This window comes from Papilio machaon, chromosome 20, assembly GCF_912999745.1.
Source record: "Papilio machaon chromosome 20, ilPapMach1.1, whole genome shotgun sequence".
Taxonomy (NCBI): domain Eukaryota; kingdom Metazoa; phylum Arthropoda; class Insecta; order Lepidoptera; family Papilionidae; genus Papilio; species Papilio machaon.
In genome coordinates, this window is record NC_060005.1 from 1,328,203 (window position 1) to 1,349,364 (window position 21,162).

General features: G+C 35.4%; 3 protein-coding genes across 5 annotated transcripts in view; 2 read left to right on the forward strand and 1 right to left on the reverse strand.

Annotated features, from left to right (window-relative positions):
- The window catches only part of LOC106710264 (spermine oxidase), a 31,223-nt gene extending 15,596 nt beyond the window's left edge, over positions 1–15,627 (forward strand). Inside the window, exons 1-7 of one of the 3 annotated variants that reach the window (XM_045682965.1) lie at positions 10,770–10,865; positions 12,620–12,790; positions 13,037–13,249; positions 13,456–13,663; positions 13,951–14,147; positions 14,602–14,970; positions 15,185–15,626. In XM_045682965.1, the coding sequence (XP_045538921.1) occupies positions 12,627–12,790; positions 13,037–13,249; positions 13,456–13,663; positions 13,951–14,147; positions 14,602–14,970; positions 15,185–15,425 (1,392 nt within the window). In that variant the 5' untranslated portion in view covers positions 10,770–10,865; positions 12,620–12,626 and the 3' untranslated portion in view covers positions 15,426–15,626. Of the gene's footprint in view, positions 1–10,769; positions 10,866–12,116; positions 12,256–12,619; positions 12,791–13,036; positions 13,250–13,455; positions 13,664–13,950; positions 14,148–14,601; positions 14,971–15,184 lie in introns of those variants that run through there. The other 2 variants (XM_014502280.2, XM_014502288.2) reach the window with 2 other exon arrangements.
- Positions 1,026–5,337, reverse strand: LOC106712181. Its single transcript, XM_014504663.2, has 2 exons — positions 4,093–5,337; positions 1,026–1,060 (listed from the first exon to the last, which is right to left on the reverse strand). Exons 1-2 carry the CDS (start codon positions 5,116–5,118, stop codon positions 1,043–1,045), a joined length of 1,044 nt encoding a protein of 347 aa, XP_014360149.2. The 5' UTR covers positions 5,119–5,337; the 3' UTR covers positions 1,026–1,042.
- Positions 15,628–16,582: 955 nt separating the features above from the next.
- Positions 16,583–21,021, forward strand: LOC106710229 (phenoloxidase-activating factor 2). Its single transcript, XM_045682966.1, has 8 exons — positions 16,583–16,684; positions 17,256–17,353; positions 18,271–18,376; positions 18,919–19,039; positions 19,736–19,841; positions 20,082–20,257; positions 20,332–20,490; positions 20,828–21,021. Exons 1-8 carry the CDS (start codon positions 16,680–16,682, stop codon positions 20,984–20,986), a joined length of 930 nt encoding a protein of 309 aa, XP_045538922.1. The 5' UTR covers positions 16,583–16,679; the 3' UTR covers positions 20,987–21,021.
- Positions 21,022–21,162: the final 141 nt, after the last annotated feature.

The window sequence follows — 21,162 nt, forward strand, 5'->3', positions numbered from 1 at the left end:
CTATTGTGACATTTTATCAACGTTTACATTTACATCAAATTCAAACAATGACAAGTTGGTAAAAGCAAATATTGAATGTTAATATTAAAATTGTTTACGTTCAACGAACAATTGTGATAATAATAATAATCATTACCAACTTGTATACCAGTTTCGATTTCGGTCTTCCTTTATTTTCCTAAAGTGATCTGTCTATTTTTACACATTATAATGTTCATTTTGTCGACAAGGGAGACGTAATAAAGCTGCGACTTTCAGATGCATACTGATTTATTTTTACTTTATTTATAACTACCCTTATAAACAATACCGACAACCCCCTTTTAAACAAAAACAAAAAAAAAAAAGTACAACAATATAGAAAAATAGGAAAAAAAAAAACATTATATTATTTAACTTAGACTAACACATGCCTTATAAAACATTGTAGGTAATTTTTGTAACAATACTCTTGGGGTATGAATTAAAACAATGAAAACCTCTTTGTTTTTCAAGAAATATTTTGTTTGTTACAAACAAATTTGTTGTAAATTATATAGGTAATCAATAGCAGTTTCGGTTAGACTTTAACTGTATTAAAGTGCACACTACTATTCTTTACATTTATATGTATATTATTTATTTGTTCATTACTTCCATTGAATATTTTGTTGTAACATTATTTATTTTACTACTTTCAATATAATATGAAATAAACTAACTAATACTTACTAACTAATAACACTAATAATAACTAACTAATACTTACTAATACTTATCACAAAAATTATATATATTAAAATAAAAATTTACGTTTTTAAGCTGTTAACAGTTAACTATAAAACTTTAATGATGTAAAATTATAATAAGTGGAAAAAGAAAACGAGAACAATTATACATAATATACAAAGAAGCTATATACTGTGAATATGCCTTCTTAGCCATATTAAACTATTATATCGGCTTCAATTACAATAATATAAAGTTAATACAAAATAAATTTTATGTACGAGTATATTCCAATTACATTGATGCTGTGCCGGGAGCGGAGTATCCCCACCGCTCAGGCTGCCTCACGGTCCTGCCAGAACGAGTTGTGATTTGGTTAGGCTGATGTGAATATGCCGGCTGACAACTATTGTTAACTGTTATGTCGTCGTAAGTGTCGCTATTTGAGTCGTTTAATGATTCATAATTTTTTGAACTTGTATTAAGATTTAAATGTCTACGGTTGCGAATTAATGTCGTACCATTGTTCAATTTTATGAGATAAGACCTCTTACTTAAGATTGCCTGTACGACGCCGCTTACCCATTGCTTATTGAAACGCACTTTAACCTTTTGACCTACAACTAGGTCACACATGTCTTTAGCTCTTTTATCGTAATAATATTTTTGTTTTAATTGTCTATCAACTAAATTATTTCTTATGTTCCTGTGGATGACAGGGCGAAGTAGACGAGGCTGGTAAGGAATGGTTGTTCTTAACTTCCTACTGAATAAAAGCTCAGACGGAGATGGTAATGTTGTACTTATAGGTGTATTTATATAATGTAGTAACGCAAGTCTAAAATCAGTCTTATCTAAACGGGTCTTTTTCATAATGTTTTTTATAGTTTGAATTGTTCTTTCAACTTGTCCATTCGATTGTGGATATCGAGGGGATGATGTTATATGCTTAAAGTTCCATTCGCGTGCGAAAAGTCGAAATTCTTTAGAATTGAATTCAGGGCCATTGTCTGACATTACTGTTTCAGGAATTCCAAACCTAGAAAATATACTTTTTAAATGATTTACTATAACATCACTTCGGAGCGATTCCACTTGAACTACCTCAACAAATTTACTATAATAATCCACGACGATTAAATATTTTTCGCCCCGAAAATGAAACGAGTCCGCCCCTATCTTCAGCCAAGCCCTATTTGGTACCTCATGCGGTATTAAAGTTTCTTTTTGATTTTCGTTTTTAAAAGTAAGACACGCTTGACATTTACTTATGTAATCTTCTAATTGACTATTTATGTTCGGCCAAAACATGCTCTCTCTCATTATTAATTTGCATTTTTCTAAACCTAAATGCCCTGTGTGTATTTTTTTTAGCATCTCATCTCTCATGACTTTTGGTATGACGACTCTGTCGCCTTTCCAAACTAAACCGTGTGCAGTTGATAACTCATCCCTATAACACCAGTAAGGAGAAACAATACTATTTAATTTTTGTTTATGCTCGGGCCAACCATTTTTAATAAATTCTATTAATGTCTGCAATTCATTATCCTTTTGTGTGCAATACTGTAATTTTACAAAATGAGAATCTGTGAGTGGATTCGAAGCTATGACCGCAGAGACGTGCGCTTCGGTGTCCAAGTAATTACTCAATTGCGCATGACTCACCGGCTCCGCGTCGCGCGACAATGCATCGGCTATGAACAAATATTTACCGGGCTTATATTTTAATGTGAATGTGTATCGTTGAAGACGCAACAACATTCTTTGTAGCCTGGGGGGTGCCTCAGCTATGGGTTTCACTATAATGTGCACTAAGGGCTTGTGATCTGTCTCAATCGTAACGTCACTTTTACCAAAAATGTAAGAATAAAACTTTTCACATGCAAACACACAGGCTAACAATTCTTTTTCAATTTGAGCATAATTTTGTTCGGCTTTAGTAAGCGTACGAGATGCATAACTAACCGGTAAATTATTTTGTAATAAACAAGCACCCAGACCGTTTTTACTCGCGTCCACCGATAACACTACTGGCTTATTGACATCGTAATATTGTAACACAGGTGGTTTGGTAAGACACTCTTTTAGAACATTAAATGACCTGGCATGATCTGGCGTCCAGTGCCATTCTATATCCTTTTTTAACAACTGTCGTAGTAAATGTGTTTTATCTGACAAGTTTGCAATAAAGCTACCGACGTAATTAACCAAACCAAGAAACCTTTCGACATCTTTTTTATTTTTTGGAACCATCATTTTTTTTATCGCGGAAGTATGTGACTCGTCGGGATGAATCCCATTTTGAGTGATTCTATGACCTAAATACTTAATTTCCGTTAATGCAAATTTACATTTTTCTTTGTTCAACTTCAAATTAATTAATCTACATCTATCTAGCACTCGCTTTAACCGTTCATCGTGTTCATACTGGGTTTTACCATATATTAATAAATCATCGACAAACAAACACACACCTTCAATGTCATCAAAATTTTCGTACATCTTTTTATGAAATACTTCTGACGCTGACGAAATCCCGTACGGTAAACGTAAAAATTTATATCTACCAAAAGCTGTATTGAACGTGCATAAATCAGCGCTTTTTTCATTTAATTTTAATTGCCAGAACCCATTTTTGGCGTCTAATGTGCTGTAAAATTTTGAACCTGCCAAATTTGTCGTGATTTCGTCTAGCGTGGGTAAGTGAAAGTGTTCCCTTTTAATTGCTTTGTTAAGATCCTTAGGATCTAAGCAAATACGTAAATCACCGTTTGGTTTCCGTACGACAGTCATGCTACTCACCCAATTACTCGGCCCTTCTACTTTACTTATATTTTTTTGCATTTCCATCTCATTTAATTTATTTTTTACCTTTTCTTTAATGGCCACAGGCAACTTTCGCGGTGCGTGAACAACCGGACGGACGGATTTATCTATAGCTATTTTGTATTCACCTGGCATACAACCTAAACCTTCAAATACGTCTTTATATTCGTGCAGAATTTTCTCCTTAAAATTATCATTACTTTGTTTACTTATTGCTAATGTCAGTTTTATTAAACTTAATTCCTGACAGGATTGACAACCTAAAATTGGTGGCGAATCTACATCGGCTATAATAAAATCTAAGATGTAATTAACATCCTTGTACTTGACTTTTATGTTACACCGACCTACAACTTTAATGTCCCCGCCAGAATATCCGCGTAATTTAACTGCACTTTTCATTAGACTGTCGCTTGTCATACCTATCTTTTGTAAATATCTTCTAGGCAGCACATTCACATCAGCCCCTGTGTCTAATTTAAATTGAATTTTATTCCCGTTTATTAATAAATCTACATACCATTTACTATTGGGTTCATGAAAATAATAAATTACCTGGTCAGGGGACTGGTCAGCCTGTGGGAACTCCGACTGCACCTCGTACACATTGTTGCATACTCGCGAAAAATGATTTAAATTGTTACAATTAAGGCATCTCCTTCCGTACGCTGGACACTGATTATAACCATGAGTTATGCCGCACTTCATGCACTTTGAACTGTTATCACGTCTCACATACTTATTGTTCGAATTTACATTTTCGTTATTAAACGTCGAAGACGTAGTACGAAATTTGTTTGACGCAGAATGCATGCCGGAAACGCCGCCGGGGCGTGCGGGCTGGCAACGCCGCGTTGTACCGCCGCGCCATGGCACGCCGCGAACACCGCGCCCGCGCGCACGCCCTGCTCCCGCTGCGCCCGCACGCTGAAATCTCCACATTGCGTCACACTCGTAGTTTTCATAACAGATGTCTTTATTTTCATTACGTTTGTTTACTTCGTATGCATTATTTTCTTCGGTTTTACATTTAATTGTTCCAGCTTGCACTTTTGATATTTGGGCAAGATTACATATATCTAATGTTTTTTGAAGAGTTAAATCCGGTTCTCTTAACAAACGTTCTCTTAATGAATTATCTGTAATCCCACAAATTATACGGTCTCTTATGAGGTCGTCGCACAAGTTCGCAAACTCACAATTTGCCGCCATTTTCTTTAGTTGAAAAGCATATTGTTCGACAGACTCATTATCTTGTTGTTCTTGGGTAAAAAACTGATGTCTGAGCACTGTAATATTCTTTTTGGCCTTGAAAAAGTTATCAAATTTTTCTATTAGTCTTCCTAAATTTGAAAAAGACTCGTTAAATTGGTTGTACACTTCCCTACACTGTTCGCCAACCAAATGCAAAAATATATTAATTTGAACTTTTTCACTCTTCTTCGCTAATTCACAGGCTTCGTAATAAATAAGGAATGCACTTTTCCATTTTTTCCACTCTTCCGATAAGTTTCCTGATGTTAAACTGTCCAAATTATTAGTATAACAAAATGGCGACGGTGGAGGGAGTACGGCTTCCATTTTTTTTGTTGCACGATTGTTATTTAATGTTCCTATATTTTATTTGTCGCTAATTTCTCACTATAACTGCACAATATTTTGTCCACTTTTACTTTTAAACTTTAAATCGATAATCCTACCGGCTGCGCCATGTCGACAAGGGAGACGTAATAAAGCTGCGACTTTCAGATGCATACTGATTTATTTTTACTTTATTTATAACTACCCTTATAAACAATACCGACAATTTTTTCTTTTAATATTAAAAATCAAACCGTTCGATATTTGAACGCAACTTTTCAATATGGAACTTTAATTTACATTCCAAATTCAAATTGAACGGTACTTTTTTTCGATAAAAGTTGTTCTCTTTACATTAGTTACGCAATACGACTGATATTTCGTAAAGTTCTGATGCAATTTGTATATCACTAGACATGTTATCAGGCTCTTTACTAAGGGCTACGTCTTACAGGAAGTTTGGGTCAAACTTTGATAAGCCCGCAAATATAGGACAATGAACTGTTTCGATTTTTATTTTGTAATTTACATCTTGTGTGGTTTACGACACATAAATCAACAGTATTAATTGTCGAAGATTTTCAATGCAAAATTATTTAATACAAAAATTGAACCTTAAATGTATACATCTAATATATAAAATTCTCGTGTCACAGTTTTCGTCACCGTACTCCTCCGAAACGGCTTGACCGATTCTCATGAAATTTTGTGAGCATATTCAGTAGGTCTGAGAATCGGCCAACATCTATTTTACATTTTTTTTAACTGCGCGCGGACGGAGTCGCCGGCGACAGCTAGTATTTTATAAAATAGGTATTTACTCTTTCATGTGAAAATTCTATCCTCACAATAAAACGAAGTTATCTTTGTTACCGTGGAATTTCACTGCCGAAACACGTATAGTTAGTTGGCTCTTTTAGTCTCTTTGAAGTACCTGAGAAAGTAATCCTTACTAATATTATAAATGCGAAAGTAACTCTGTCTGTCTGTCTGTCTGTCTGTCTGTCTCGCTTTCACGCCTAAACTACTGAACCGATTTAAATGAAATTTGGTACACAGATAGTCTAGAGCCTGAGAAAGGACATAGGCTATATTTTAACGCGAAAAAGGGGTTGTAAGGGGTTGAAAGTGGGGGTGAAAGTTTGCATGGAATTATCGTCATTTTTGCTGTTAGAAGCTTGAAACTTATTTTTGTGGCTGCTAATTTGATATAAATAATTATGAAATTAATTTTTTGTAAAAATTTGACCCCCGAGGGGGCTAAATAACAAAAGGGGATGAAATTTTGTTTGGCAATATGTGAGGTTTTGGTGAATGTTTTGTTGAATATTTTTGTTGTTACCTTTACCAATATTTAGTCTAGAGCCTGAAGAAGGACATAGGCTACATTTTAACGCGAAAAGGGGGTTGTAAGGGCTTGAAAGTGGGGGTGGAAAATTGTATGGAAGTATCGTCATTTTTACAGTTAGAAGCTTTAAACTTATTTTTCAGGTTGCTGATTTGATATAAATAAATATGACATGATAAAAGTTTTACCCTCAAGATTGCAATGTAACAAAACGGAATAGGGATGAAAGTTTGTATGGGAAGATGTTTATGTGAATATTTTGTAAGTTTAATATTTTTTGCCATTTTTTATAAGTTTAAGTAAAAACCACAACAACAACTTAATTCACGACCCGTAACCCAGAGGGGTAGGCAGAGACCCAGGACCTACATTTGGCGCGGGCCTGGCACACCTCTCTCTATGTTCTTCTACATACTACAAACATAGCACGTCGGTTATATAAAATAATTAACCCAAAAAAAATGCTACCCAAAATAGTATTTCACGCGGACGAAGTCGCGGGCACAGCTAGTATGTCTATATATGAATGATCCGGCAGTGTAAACCCACGATTAGAGCTCACATCTGCTGGACAGGTGGTATGTGGGGGAAGGTGAACACGCGACACAGTGCGTGATAGAGACAAGTTTTTGTTTAATCAATAGAAAAAAGTACGCCTTGCTTTTTGCCTTATTAGCCGCGTACCCACCTAGCGCACAGGCTCACGCGGCAGCCTCGTGAGCCAATGCCTCGGCTGGTGTGGACGTGCCTCGGCCTGCCTCGGGCGCGCGTTTCCTCGACCGAGCACGGCTCGGCCCCGATCCATCTGTTGTCGGTAAACTTGACGCGCTCAAAGGTGCCTCAGTGAGCGCTGTGCGTTAGGTGGGGACGGTTATGTTTTGGCTCGCGCGCGAAGCTACTTCAAGTTTTGTCTCTTGCCGTGTTTGTCTTCTGTAATTTTGATATCATGGGCAGTCAGGAGGAGTCCAGTAGGTTTTTTTGATACGTGACTGTTTTCGTTTCTTTAAACAATAAGCAGCTAGGAAAATAGCTGTAGCTGAAAAAACACGACTGTCCATTACGAATACTCGCGAACTTATGATGGCTCAGCCTGCCTCGCGAGGCGGCCACGGCCACGCGGAACAAAACTACTGAGGCTGCCGCAGGAGCCATCGCTCGCGATCCGGACATCGAGGCTGCCGCGTGAGCCTGTGCGCTAGGTGGGTACGCGGCTATTAGAATACTAGCTGTCGCACGCGACTCTGTCCGCGCGGAATTAAAAAAAATATTTGTAGCCTCTTCCATACTATGTTCTACATCTATGCCAAATTTCATCAATAGACTAATATTATAAATTCGAATGTTTGAATGGATGTATGTTTGTTTGAAGGTATCTCCTGAACGACTCAACGGATCTTGATGAAATTTGGTACAGATGTAGAACATAGTCTGGAAGAACACATAGGCAAGAACAAGAACTTATTAAGTTTCTTTTTAATTCGGCGCGGAACCCGCTAGGAACCTGGAGTGGATCCCGCTAAGAACAAGAAGATGTGGTCGTCCTAAACAAATCGGGCTGACATGGTTCGAGACCAAACGCAGAGCCAAGATAGAGCGAGCTGGCGGCGCACTGTGGACGCCCTCTGCCCCACTACGGGGACATAGAACATTAAGTCAAGTCAAGTCAAAAAATAGCTCTATCAATTACATATAGACAACTCATTTTGTTTTTAATTCAACCTGAATAAGAACATTGTTGTTACTTTTTTATCAAGAGAAATGAGACAGTTAGCAATATTATTACAAGTTAGGACAATTGAAATTCCACTTAAGAAACCACCAGAATACACTTTTTGATTTTTCTTTGAATAATTCCCGTGTCGTAAAGTGACATTGTAAGAGAAAAAATTACATTATATAATGCTTATGTAATCTCTATCGCTTATATACTGTTACTTATCACTTGTGTAGATACATACTTTATAATAAAAAGTATTATATGAGAATAAGGTTGTAATCTCCGTCGTTACAACGCAATATAAGTACACTATAATAGTCTGTGTAGCAAAAACTAAGCCATCAGAGTACAGCTAGATGTAAGGAACGTGCGAAGTACTGCACTACACTTAATTACAATGTACTTGTTTACAGTCGAGGACGTTTATTTCATACCCATTTCTATGAAATATCTGTATGTCTAAAACTTTTTATACCAACATATACAAGTGTACTGTGAGTTTTGACTGTAGTGATAGTTGTATTGACACTAATTGTGGTCCCAAGTTCAGCAACACCGTATATCGTATAGAGGTAATGATGTCCTTTGTAAAAAGTCTGATTTTTTATCTCTATGTATTGTGTATTTTTTTTTATTTTGGACGTTAAAACAGAAATTGCGACAAGAAATACAGCAATATTAATTTGCCATGACAAACCTGTCACACTCTGTTTTTACAAAGATAATGTAGGGGAAGACTATATCTGTCAATAGAATTTTTTGATGTCGAAACCCAAACCCCTTAGTGGGAAGCGAATTAAATTCTTTCACTGTACATCCTGGGATAATCTTATGTTTACCATGGGTTCCCACTACCGAAACATTCACACGAATACATATCTTTATCTCATTTAAATAAAGAATGCGACAGACGACTGATAATATTTTTTTTTGTACAAAAGTATTGGCCACGTAAAGCCAGGGGCTTAACCAGGAAAAAAAAGATTGTGGCTGGTTTGTAATGGGAGATTAATATTGCTGTATTTCTTCTCACAATTTCAGTTATAACGTCCAAAATTAAATAAAATACAATATACAATACATTAAGAGATTAAAAATCAGACTTTTTACATAGGACATCATTACCTCTATACGATATACGGTGTTACTTAACGGTGTTAAGCCCAAAGGTTCTACTAAAAAGTTCATTATTATAGAAATGGTTATTATTATTATTAAATTACTTAGTACAAGTGTAATTACATTTCACTGTATAGGGTTGGTTTTCATTGCGTTAGTTTTTCCAGTATAGACCGGCGCGGCGACATTCTCGGGTAACTTGCTCTTCTTGTCACTGCAACAGCCAAGTTACGGTGACTACAAAACTATGTTAAATTGGGATATTCCACTACTTTATTAATTTCCTCTTATAATATTTAGGGTCTAAATAATATTATACAAGTATTAAAGGTTTCAATTTTTTTTAATATCACAATAATTCTCAATAATACTTAAGTAACGTGCAGATTCTATTTCGCAATCTTATAAAGTAATACTAACTCTCTGGTTCAAAATATTAAAATAATATTAATAATTTAATATTAAAATAATATAAATAATATTACTTTGCAACTTTGCGTTTGAATTGCAGTGACAGGTTTACGAAAAACGGTTCAATGTTCTTATTCTTTTTTGTTTTACATTGTATAATTATGTTGTGTATACTTGACTTCGTTTATAACCTAATTTCTTGAACTTACTTTATGTTATTTTTTAACTATGTAATGGTTCTAAACTGTATTGTGTACATATTAAAATAAATAAAAGTAACTTGAAGGTGTACTATGAAATTATTATTTCTATATTTATAATCTTACTAATATTATAAATGTGAAAGTTTAGATTTATGGAAGTTTGTTATTATCTCCAGAATGGATTAACGGATCTATTTATAATTTGGCATAGTCTGGAAGCACACATGGCTACTAATAAGGATTTTTTTAAACCGCGCAGACTGAGTCTTGAACGACATATAGTTTAATTATAAACTTATACCATTTTATTAATTTATAATTGTCATCCTACAAATGATGGTGCTAGTACTAGTACTTCGGACATTGTCCTGCAAATATCTTAGATTTATTAAGATCATATAATATTAAATCCGGTTGACTTCGCTAGCCGTAGAATACTTGATTATTATCTTTTACTATTCACTTATTGTATTAATATGGAAATTTATTACAGAAATAAATTGCTCTGAAAGATTAAGTACACTCAGAAAAGTGGTTATTCAAACAGACCCTTAATGTACTTTTACTAACTCTAACTAATCTGACTTAAGAATGCGGTAATGTAGTTTAAATAATGTAGTCTTACAGTTAAACTAAATCAAACCGTGGCACTTTTCTTTAGTTTTTACATTCTAGATAAAAGATTTTTTTCGTTTTGGGGTGTCCAATTTTCTATATTGTCGATTGTCTGCGATAGATGTCGCTATTCCTAATTAAAAATATCAAACTGTATTCGAGAGGATAATTATCAATCATTAAATTGATGATGAAATATTACTTTGATCCAAACATTGTATAATTGCTCGTATTACGTAACTCTAGGTCAGTGTCGTATCGCGGATAAGATTGGTCGCACGTCGGACGACGACTGAATTTCCTCTCACTGTACATTACAATCAGTAACAACGTCGTAAGTTTATTTATTTTAATAATATTACCGTGAATGAACTGTATTAAAATATATTGTTGTCTTTGTTGTTTTTTAAGAGACTGAAAGGGATGACAATACGTATTAATATTAGGCCTTTCTTATATATAGCAACGTACATCGTCGAAACTTTATTATATGGTTGAGTCGCGGGAATCGCGTTTCGCGCGCTCCGTACTCACGACGCGACGTTGAATCGTCGATGCGGTTTTGTTCAGTATAAGCATAGCGACTACATTTCAACTGTATAGATTTGCTCCGCCATCTTGAAAATTGCAGCGACTTTTCTTACGATGATGTTGACAAACGGGTTGTGAGCGACTGGCTTCGGCGATGACAGATAGAAATTACGACACGAGCTGTGAACGAACCTTATAGCCCGGGAGCCGGGTACATTTTCGGTCAATTATTTCCTCTCGAGCAAAACTTCGTAAAATGCATAAGGGACTTATACTATGAATACTCGCGACTGTCAGCTGCGACTACGTGGGTGGGGTGGGCAGAGGCAGCCTCCCAAACATGGAGAAAAAAAAAATCAGTCATTTCCTCTCATTTGAAAATTTATCTTATATAGTTTATGTAGTATTTTGAAAGAAAAACATAGTCAGCTGACTATAACACGGTGGATTATACGTCAGCTGGCTCCTTAACATGAAAAAAAAAATATTTTTTTTCAGTGATTTCCTCTCAACTATTACTTAAGTCCCTTATGCATTTTACGAATTTTCGATTGGGTGGGACTTGGTCATGAAAATCTGTCGCTGGCTCCCGGACCATCAGTTTTTCTAGTCCATTAATAGACTGACGAATTCCGTAATTGTTCGGGGACATTAAGTATCACGAGTGTTGCCTCTTCGTCAGCAATTCTTACTAATTTTAAGATCTCAATATTAAAACTTACTAATATGTAATGGGATTGTTTAGATGGATGAATGGATAGATGGATAGATGGATGGATGTTTGAAAGGTATCTCCGAAACAGCACAACGAATCTTGATCAAATTTGGCACGTGTAGAATATAGTCTGGAAGAACACGTAGGCTACTTATTAAGTTTTTTTATACCGCGCGGACAGAGTCACGGGCAACAGCTAGTATTAAAATAAACCTAATTTTGATATTATTAATATAATTGTTGCGACTATATTACGTAATTACGTAATTTCTACAACATAATAATTGTAACACAACATTTGGCAAACGTCAGACTATGTGATAAGATAATATTTTATACAAAATACTTTTAATCGAAACAAGAATTCTTCGAGTAAGGTTGTGACAGTTAATTTAAGTAAAGAAAGAACTAAAAAAACAGTAAAGTGCTGTAAAAACAAATAACAAACATTCCTATCGTACTGAAATTCTGAGAAGAGGTAAGCAGAATACAAAAATAACTACGTAATTGAACAGACTAAAGCTAAACTAAACTATAAGTCTTGTTAAGCCTTTTTGTTCTTCCAAACAGTTTGCCGTTTTGGAGTAACCTGATAACAAACATCCATACATCCATACAAAACATTCGCATTTATAAAATTAGTAAGAATATGAAAAGCCTAATGGATACAGACTACCTATCTTACAATTGTATCTTTGTACAACATTTGACAATCGTCGAAACAAGCTTCGAACAAGTTTCAATCTTATGTCTAATAGTTATAAGATACATTTTATCTGAAATTTCCTTAGCACGTTTGCAATTTGGCATTTTACTATAAAATTTTCTAATACTTGTTACAGGCAACTAATGGATGTTATAGTGATAGGATGTGGTGCGTCCGGTTTGGCAGCACTGAGGCGGCTGCACGAAGCCGGCCTAAAGGTCCTCGGTTTAGAGGCTGATGACAGGATCGGCGGTAGAATACGCACCGTGCAATTCGGGGAGTGCGCGTTGGATTTAGGCGCGGCCTGGTATGTCAAAGACTATAGATTATTATCCCTGTTTCTTTTTAATCTATGATAAATGATAGATCGATCTGGAGGACTAAAACTTGGTACGTTCCCACATAGAGTGGAATAAGGATTGAGAAATGAAGCAGCAGTTCCAGCTGTTATGCAATGTAGACGTAAAAAATTTGAAATACTAGTTGTAAAATTAAATTAGATGATTTTCCATTAATCAGTTAGTAGTGCCATTCAATTGTTTTTGTCTCGTAGGTGTCATGGGGAAAAAGATAACGTTGTATTCGAGCTGGTTAATCCGTTAGGTCTTCTGGGAAGACCTAAACCGGATCATAAATGGTACGTCCTTTCCAACGGAGAACTGGTAGATGAAGACAAAAGCGAGGCATTGATCGGTGCTCTGAATCAAGAAGTTGGTAAAGCTGATAAGAATAGCAAGAAATCTATATCTGAATGTGTGCGTACGGCGTAAGTCTTCTTTAATTATTATTTTAGACTATTAAACTGTTACCAATCGTAAAGGAATATTCCGGTGGAGAAGTTGCTTTAGAAGCAATTTAAGCTTCTGAAGCAAAATCATCAGAAATCTTTCGTATACTGGTTTTAAAGGAGACGTTTAAATATAATTTTTGGCTAACTCTAAACTAAAATTAGTATCTATTCATTCCTTTCAGGTTAAAGTCCAACGCAACTTTAAAGAAGGAACCTCAACTAGCCAAATCCTTCGTAGATTGGTTTGAGAAGAACAACCATTTGGGAGGTCAAGCTGACCCGCGACAGGGGAAGTCTCTCAAAGGCCTCGAGGAATGCTGGGGTTGCGAGGGAGAGTTCATGTTAAACTGGAAGGGAAAAGGCTTTAAAACACTTCTGGATGTTTTATTAGTTAGTTGACCAGATTAAATGATACTCGAGAGAACGATTTTGTGAGAAATGATGACGAATTTAATACAGAATCATTATTTTAAAGTCTTATGTCAGTTCAGATAATTTTCCATCGCCCCCAAGTATTTTTCTAATCGTAATAACGATCATAGCAAAAATAATTATTGGATAACCGTCAAATTCCACTGCTTTTTTTGCAGATTTGCTGTACAGATTTTTTTCTCTATTTTTTGAAAGACGCCATATTTTAATAAGAGTATTTAATGTCAATTTAAAAATGATTTTAGAATAAATATCCCGATCCATCAAAAGCAATTCCGGTTGAGATACTACTGAACAAAGAGGTGGAGAGTATCAAATGGCGGACTACACAGCCAGGACTCGAACCCGAAAACCCTCTGGTGCACGTAAAATGTAAAGACGGCAGTCTCTACGCTGCCAAGAGTGTCATCGTCACCCTATCTGTTGGGGTGCTAAAAGAAAGGTAACTTCTTAATACCATAAGCAACGCAAATCATTCTTGAAAAGGAATTTCGTTCACTACACATTGATAAAAAAAAAAATTAACATCGTGAAACGATATCGTGTTTTAAAACATAAGTAGCGCCATCTATTTATGAAGTCAGGTTTCAACGGTATAAATGTAGTGGTGCACTTTATTTTAACTACTAGCTTTTACCCGCGACTCCGTCCGCGCGGAATAAAAAATAGAAAACGGGGTGAAAATTATCCTATGTCCGTTGCCTGGTTCTAAACTACCTGCCCACCAATTTTCAGTCAAATCGATTCAGCCGTTCTTGAGTTATAAATAGTGTAACTAACACGACTTTCTTTTATATATATAGATAAGATGTAAAATACATTTCGAAAACATTATTATATCTGTATTTGCGGTCAGCTATAGTCATTATAATTTAAAAAAAAACTTTTTTTTTCAGACACAACCAACTCTTCAATCCGCCACTACCGGCCGAAAAGGTCACAGCTATTAACACACTTCAACTGTGTGTTTTAGACAAAATATACATAGAGTTTACAAAACCATGGTGGCCTAAAACTCCAGCTTGCTTGTCCCTTCTCTGGCGAGATGAGGATAAGGGAAACTTTGCTAACGAAGAATGGGTGACAGAAATATGTGCATTAAATACTGTTGAGTACCAACCGAATCTACTCCTAGCCTGGATATACGGCCGTGGCGCTCAGGAGATGGAGAAATGTAGTGAAGATGAAGTGATGGCAGGAGTCACTAAATTGATGGAAATATTTAAGAAGCAGTTCAATGTGACACCGATTAAAGCTATTAAAAGGTTTGTTTAAAACCATAATGACAAACAATACGTTTTTAGAATTGCTATAAATTTTAGTGAGTTATAAAAAAAAATTAAGGTATTATAAGATTCAAACTTTATAGGCTTGTAATTTAGGAGTGGCGCACTTCTTGTCCGCATAATTATTGCTTTAAAAGTTAACAGACTTAGCTATAGTTAAACCGAAACACTAATGGTAATTTTATAATTTCAGATCGCAATGGGCATCCAATCCGTTAGCCCGTGGTGCCTATTCATACCGCAGTGTCGCCACTGAGGAAGAGGGCGGGAGTGCGGTCACTCTCAGCGAGCCTCTGTATCACGGCGGGAAATTCCCCGTGGTGTGTTTCGCGGGAGAGGCAACTTCCCACCATAGACACTCGGCTGTACACGGCGCTGTTGAAGCCGGGTTTAGAGAAGCTGACAGATTGGTCGCCATATTGAAAAAGAAATGATCGCTGTTCTAAATTCAAACTTTATGGCGAGACTACGAACGATTTTACCGTGAGATGTGTTTGACATATATTGCTGTCTCTATTTAAAAAAAAAACATGAGAGGGATGATATGCTGCCCCAACGCATGCTTTCCTCCATCCACAATGGACCATTTGAAGACATACGCTCGCAGCTAATATAGAGCCGCCATAAAGTTTGAATCTTGTAATACATATATTGTTGTTGATTTGGTTTATTTGTACAATTTTAAGCTCTATACCTATTGTATTATTGTTTTGTTATAATTATTGTCTTTTTAACAAATTGTTTATTATAAATGTTAATCGATTATTTTTGGGTTGGTTTTAATATGTTTCTTTGGTTAAAATATACGTAAATGATAATTAGTTTATTTATTTTACCTTCCTACTTTATAACCCTAAGTATCCACCGTTGATAGATTAATTATAAAACATATTATCTCCGTCTCTGTGAAATTGAGACAATATTTGTATCCCTGAATCAGCAGTGTAAACCCACACTAAAATAATCAAAGCAAAGAGTTTAAGTAAAACAGAAATCTCAACATATATAGGTCGGAGAAATCGTTAGCATTTTAACTTATGAAAATAGATACGTATCTTTAAAAGGCTATCTTACATTTTGCTACACTTTAAAAAAGTTAATTCACATCTATACTAGATCTACAAGATAGTATCTATTTAAAAAAATAATTTAAATTCCTGCTGAAAACCAGAATTTATTTAAAATAACATGACCTCACCATACAAAAGAAACTTATATAAAATAAATAGTTGATAAAGGTGTTGACCAACTAGATGGGAACAATTATCAAGTTCGATTCACGAAACATTTCAAATGCATTCTAAGAACTCCAAAATGTCAAAGCCTAACTTAAAATAAAAATAAAAACATTTGGAGGTTTATTGGACAACATTAATATTTTGTTTAAAGCCGGCATAGTGTGTAATCAATCTTCAAGTACTTAGTTAACATACGAACTTGGCTGTTTTGGAGGACTCTTAAACAGAAGGAAAAACATGGTTCCTCTAACTATATTTGAAAGTTTCGTATTTCGCATACATTTGTGCGAAAACCCTTATGTGTTGAAAGCTTTAAACTTGTTTATAGTTTGAGTTAAGCTTATCATTCCACAACTGACGCAGGACGCTAGTGGTCAACTGCTTCTTTTAAATACAACAATATTGTGAATTATATTTTTATATCACTAAATAATCAGCATCACTTACATTATGAGGTATGTTTTTATCTTAATAGTTTGTGTAAACTTTAACTTCTTTCCAGTAATCAAAATAATGTTTTAATTTTTATAATCTAGTTTATAGTATTAAAAGCGCGGGAAATTGAAATAGGTTATTTTTTTTTTCAATTCTACTTGAATGGAGACATTTTTAGAGCGGATTGTAACATATTAATGGGCTATTTAGTTCTCTTTACCTTCTCACTCTTTTCTGATGAGGAAAGGACGGAAAGGGCAAGGAGATGTAATGGAGGAGGTGACGCATAGAAAGGGGTAATATTCTCTTTCTGTGTATCACCTCCTCCGTTGATTAAAGATAGACAACGCGTCTACAATTGAGGATGTCTAGGTCAGAGGTCGCCTCCCTATTTTAGCGAATTCAAGTGGACTCCTGCTCGTTTGCCACCTTTTAATATATATTAAAAACAGTTTAATTGGTTTTTATAAGATAAAACAAAGTAATTGACGGTCTTTTAAGTTAAATGTTACTTTGAACAAACATCATACAAATGTTATTAAATGGATATAAAAATTATTACAACGAATGTATACAAATTTGTATTTTCAGACGGTTCATAATAGTAGTGGTTGCAATACACTCCTGTATATTATCAAGAGCTCAAGATCAGATACATTTTGTGAAAGCTGATGAAGAAAAAGCCACAGGTAAAATAGCATTTACTCTATTATAACTATATTCGTTGACGTAAGTACAAATTTTTATTTAAACTTAATATTTAAAGTTTGTAAGCAAACGTCATTTAGGGCCACAATAATATTTTCATTAGAAATATTGAATTTTAGTAGTAAGGCCCTTCGTACGTAACGTAACGTAAATCTACGATTTTAGTCGCTAACCGTCTTTATACGATAACGGTTTGTAAACAGCGTCGCCGACATTTTATTCTTGTCGCTATCACGAGTCATTCGCAACCTGTTTGAAAGAAAAGTTGCGGCAATTTTCAAGATGGCGGAGCAAAATACAGTTGACATGTAGTTACTATGCCCTTACTGAATAAATAGACGATTCGCAACGATACAACGTTATGCATATGGAGCGTACGCGACGCGATACTCGCTACGCAAGGATGCAATATTATTTTTGAAGATTGAGTGTGAAAAGGTTATTTACCTAAAAGAAAGAATGTCGTTTGTTTATAAAACTTAAATGTTTTGGAATTAAACTATACGAACACAAATAGCTGGCTTCCTTTTGCCACACTTTATATCGGGTTTGGCTTTATATGTTTTTCTTTCTTACTTTCAAATAGATAAAAACTATGCCTAGAAGTTTTTTAATGTCTTATTGTCTTAAAAATAAGATGACTAAATGATAGTTTATTTTAAATACAGTAAATTGACCTTGTAATTATATTTAGAGTTGATGTGAGTCGCTTGATGTAGTGATGCGGTTAATATTTTCCTGTTTCTTTACTTGACTGCGTAATTATAGGCCATATTGTGCAAATACATGCTCATAAGAATCTCACATTTAAAAGTAATTTTATATTTTAAAAAAAAGCTTTTCAAATGTTGTTATTATAATTTTTAGGTATGTCAACATTATACGTTACTATTTTCAGAAACCAATTTTAAATGCGGTATAAATAATCCGAGCGGTCTGGTATTCCGCTTCGGAGACGGGCTGGCTGACTTTGGAGAATATCCATGGATGGTAGCAATCATTAAGTAAGCTCAAAAAAAATATTTTTTGGGTAATGTAAAGAAACTTTTTTCACAACCCTCTTTCTTTCTTTACAACATAGAAATGCTTACTCTTTCTCTCTTCTACGTTGTTAATTATTTTACGCACATTACTCATAGGTAAGCAAATTCAGTACCTAATAGACGCTAGCAACATCTGTCGAATATGCCGCCGGCTGCAATACCACGACCACACAGAACACAGGCGTAAAATGGAAGTAATTCCTCGTTTCGTCCAATGAATTTGCGTGCCGAAGACCTAATTTGTAGTCCTCTTTCCCTTCCCATACTTTTCTTATAAGAAAGTGGATTTGACAGAGAAAGGCACGCATAGGAAGGGAAATATTCACTTTCTGTGAATCCTCTCCGCTGATTAAAGGTACACAACGTATCTGCAATTTCGGATGTCTATAGGAAGGTGTCGCTTTGCTAATTCAGCGAATTGTATAGTATAAGAAAGACGGACTTATACCTATCAATTTGATTTAAAAATTTACTAATTATAAAGTTGTTTTTTCATTTGTCAGAAAATCGAACACGACGTCGAAAGAATGGTCCGATAAAAACTACCTCAACGCTGGCACTCTAATACATCCCTCTGTTGTACTCACCATCTCGTATGGCCTCGAAAAACTGACACCTAATAAGGTAACGTATTTTTTATATAAGATCAAATAAAACTGAGATAACAACAATGATGATTACATTGTCAATCAAACTGTAGATTCAGAACCAATCTTTAGATGAATAAACAAACTTTAACAACCAAAAGATAGATTTTTAGCCGACTTCAAAAAGAAGGAGGTTATCAATTCAACTGTATTTTTTTATGTGTGTTACCGCGAATCTCCGCCCCTGGTGGTCCGATTTTGATAAAAAATATTTTAATCGAAAGGAAGTGCTTGCAGCTAGGTCCTATTTTTTTTTAAATAACTAGAAGACTAGTAGATTTTGAATTTAGCTTCAAAATTTGTTGCGATTTGCTGTTGCTTGTTGTTTTTTTTGATTTGCAAATTTTGAATTAACAACCATCTTTAGATTTATAGTCAATCTTTAAACAACAAATCTCCGTTAACATTTCGAGCATTGCCTTTATAATTCTTAGTAGTCATGATAAAATTGATAACCTGCAGTTCAGCTCACGACGGTTCACAAGTGTGAAGCAGATCAGTGAACCGATTCGCAGCTCAGCTCAATTTGCACTTACATAGAGTTATTATTTGCGTTTTAAGCTGCGAAATCGGCGTAAGCTGCTTGCGGGGCTCACAGAGTTATGGTACATCGTGATGAGCTGCAAGTTTAGTTGTTGTTCAGAATTGATTTACACATATCTAATTCTTACAGCTCAAATGCCGGGCGGGAGAATGGAATAAAAACACCGAAGATGAAAATTATCTGCATCAGGAAAGGAACGTACGTAGAATTGTCACCCATCGAGACTATTTAAAGGGTAAGTACACAGTTCTAGTCCTTTTTCCCTTACCACTTTCTTCTAATAATGAAAGAACGGGGAACGAAAGTGGATTTGGCGGGAGAGGCGCATTAAAAGTAGGCAACGCATTTGCAACTTTTTAGCGTGTTACAGATGTCTATGGGTCTCTGTTATAGCGATGCGTTACTTTCTAATATTAACACTCCTTTCTCCCTTTCAAAATGTTAGTCTGGAATTAAAATATTTGATACTTTTCAGCATCCCTCCTCAATGCAGTAACCTTGATATTTCTGGAACAACCTTTCGATTTAAGTGAGGCGCCGCACGTGGGCATAGCGTGCGTGGGTCAGACGTTGCCAGAGCCGGGAACTAAATGCTTTAGTACTGGCTGGGGCATGTCCGATGCCGCAGGAAAGTCTGACATATTGAAGAAGGTAAGGTGAAATTGTGGTCAAGTGACATACGTCAAATAGTCAATTTTTTTAGATAAAATGTTATAAATTCCTAGATACCGGTTACTCTCATAAGTGCTGCTGACTGCGAAGCAAAAATGCGAGAGACGCGACTCGGTAAGATTTACCGATTGCACGACAGTCTGACTTGCGCAATCTCAGCTGATGATAGTTGCAAGGGCGACGCGGGGGCGCCACTTGTCTGTCCCGTAAATGTAAGTAATTCAACATCACACAGATCTAACTTACGACTACCCACTATAAAAGTTATGACGTTTATATACTGACAAAACAACAAAATAATTATACTTAATTGCAGTAATGAGTTTTTTTTATGACATGTATCCTAAAGACTGACATATTTTGTTAGCCGCGTTTGATTTGTTTTCTTAAATAGTTAGCAAACTTGAAAAGAGTTTACAAATATCAAACATTATTGTCCTCTGTTTTTTTTTTTTGAAGAACACGAGAGAAAAGGCAATATTGTTGTAGTCTTACAACAGTGGAGACTAACCATACAAAATTTCACAATATATGTAAAATCGTTTTCAGGGTGAAAGTACAAGATACACGTTGTACGGTATGAGCGCGTACGGTATACAAAATGGCGCCCCGTGTGCTTATGTCAAAGTTCCTGCCTTTTACAGCTGGATAGGAGAGCGCATGGCTGAAGAAGGATTTAATTCCGACTCATATACTTACTTGCCTTAATTGATGCTAGTTTTGATATAGAAAATTAAAAAATATTCTCATTTAAAGAGCTTTTTATTAATATGGTGATAAACGAGCAAGCGGCCATTTAAATTTCGAGGAAATAGCGAAGAAAATTGAATATTTACCCTCCCTAAGCCCTTCCCATCCTCCCTGTCGTCTGTCAAATTCACTGC

What these genes read in the sequence shown, in the direction of transcription:
- LOC106712181 (XM_014504663.2), bottom strand. Translation starts at nt 5,118, where the DNA reads ATGGAAGCCGTACTCCCTCCACCGTCGCCATTTTGTTATACTAATAAT.
- LOC106710229 (XM_045682966.1), top strand. An exon ending in AAAAACTGACACCTAATAAG is followed by an intron (nt 19,040 to 19,735) that starts GTAACGTATTTT and finishes TAATTCTTACAG; the next exon opens with CTCAAATGCCGGGCGGGAGA. An exon ending in CACTTGTCTGTCCCGTAAAT is followed by an intron (nt 20,491 to 20,827) that starts GTAAGTAATTCA and finishes AATCGTTTTCAG; the next exon opens with GGTGAAAGTACAAGATACAC.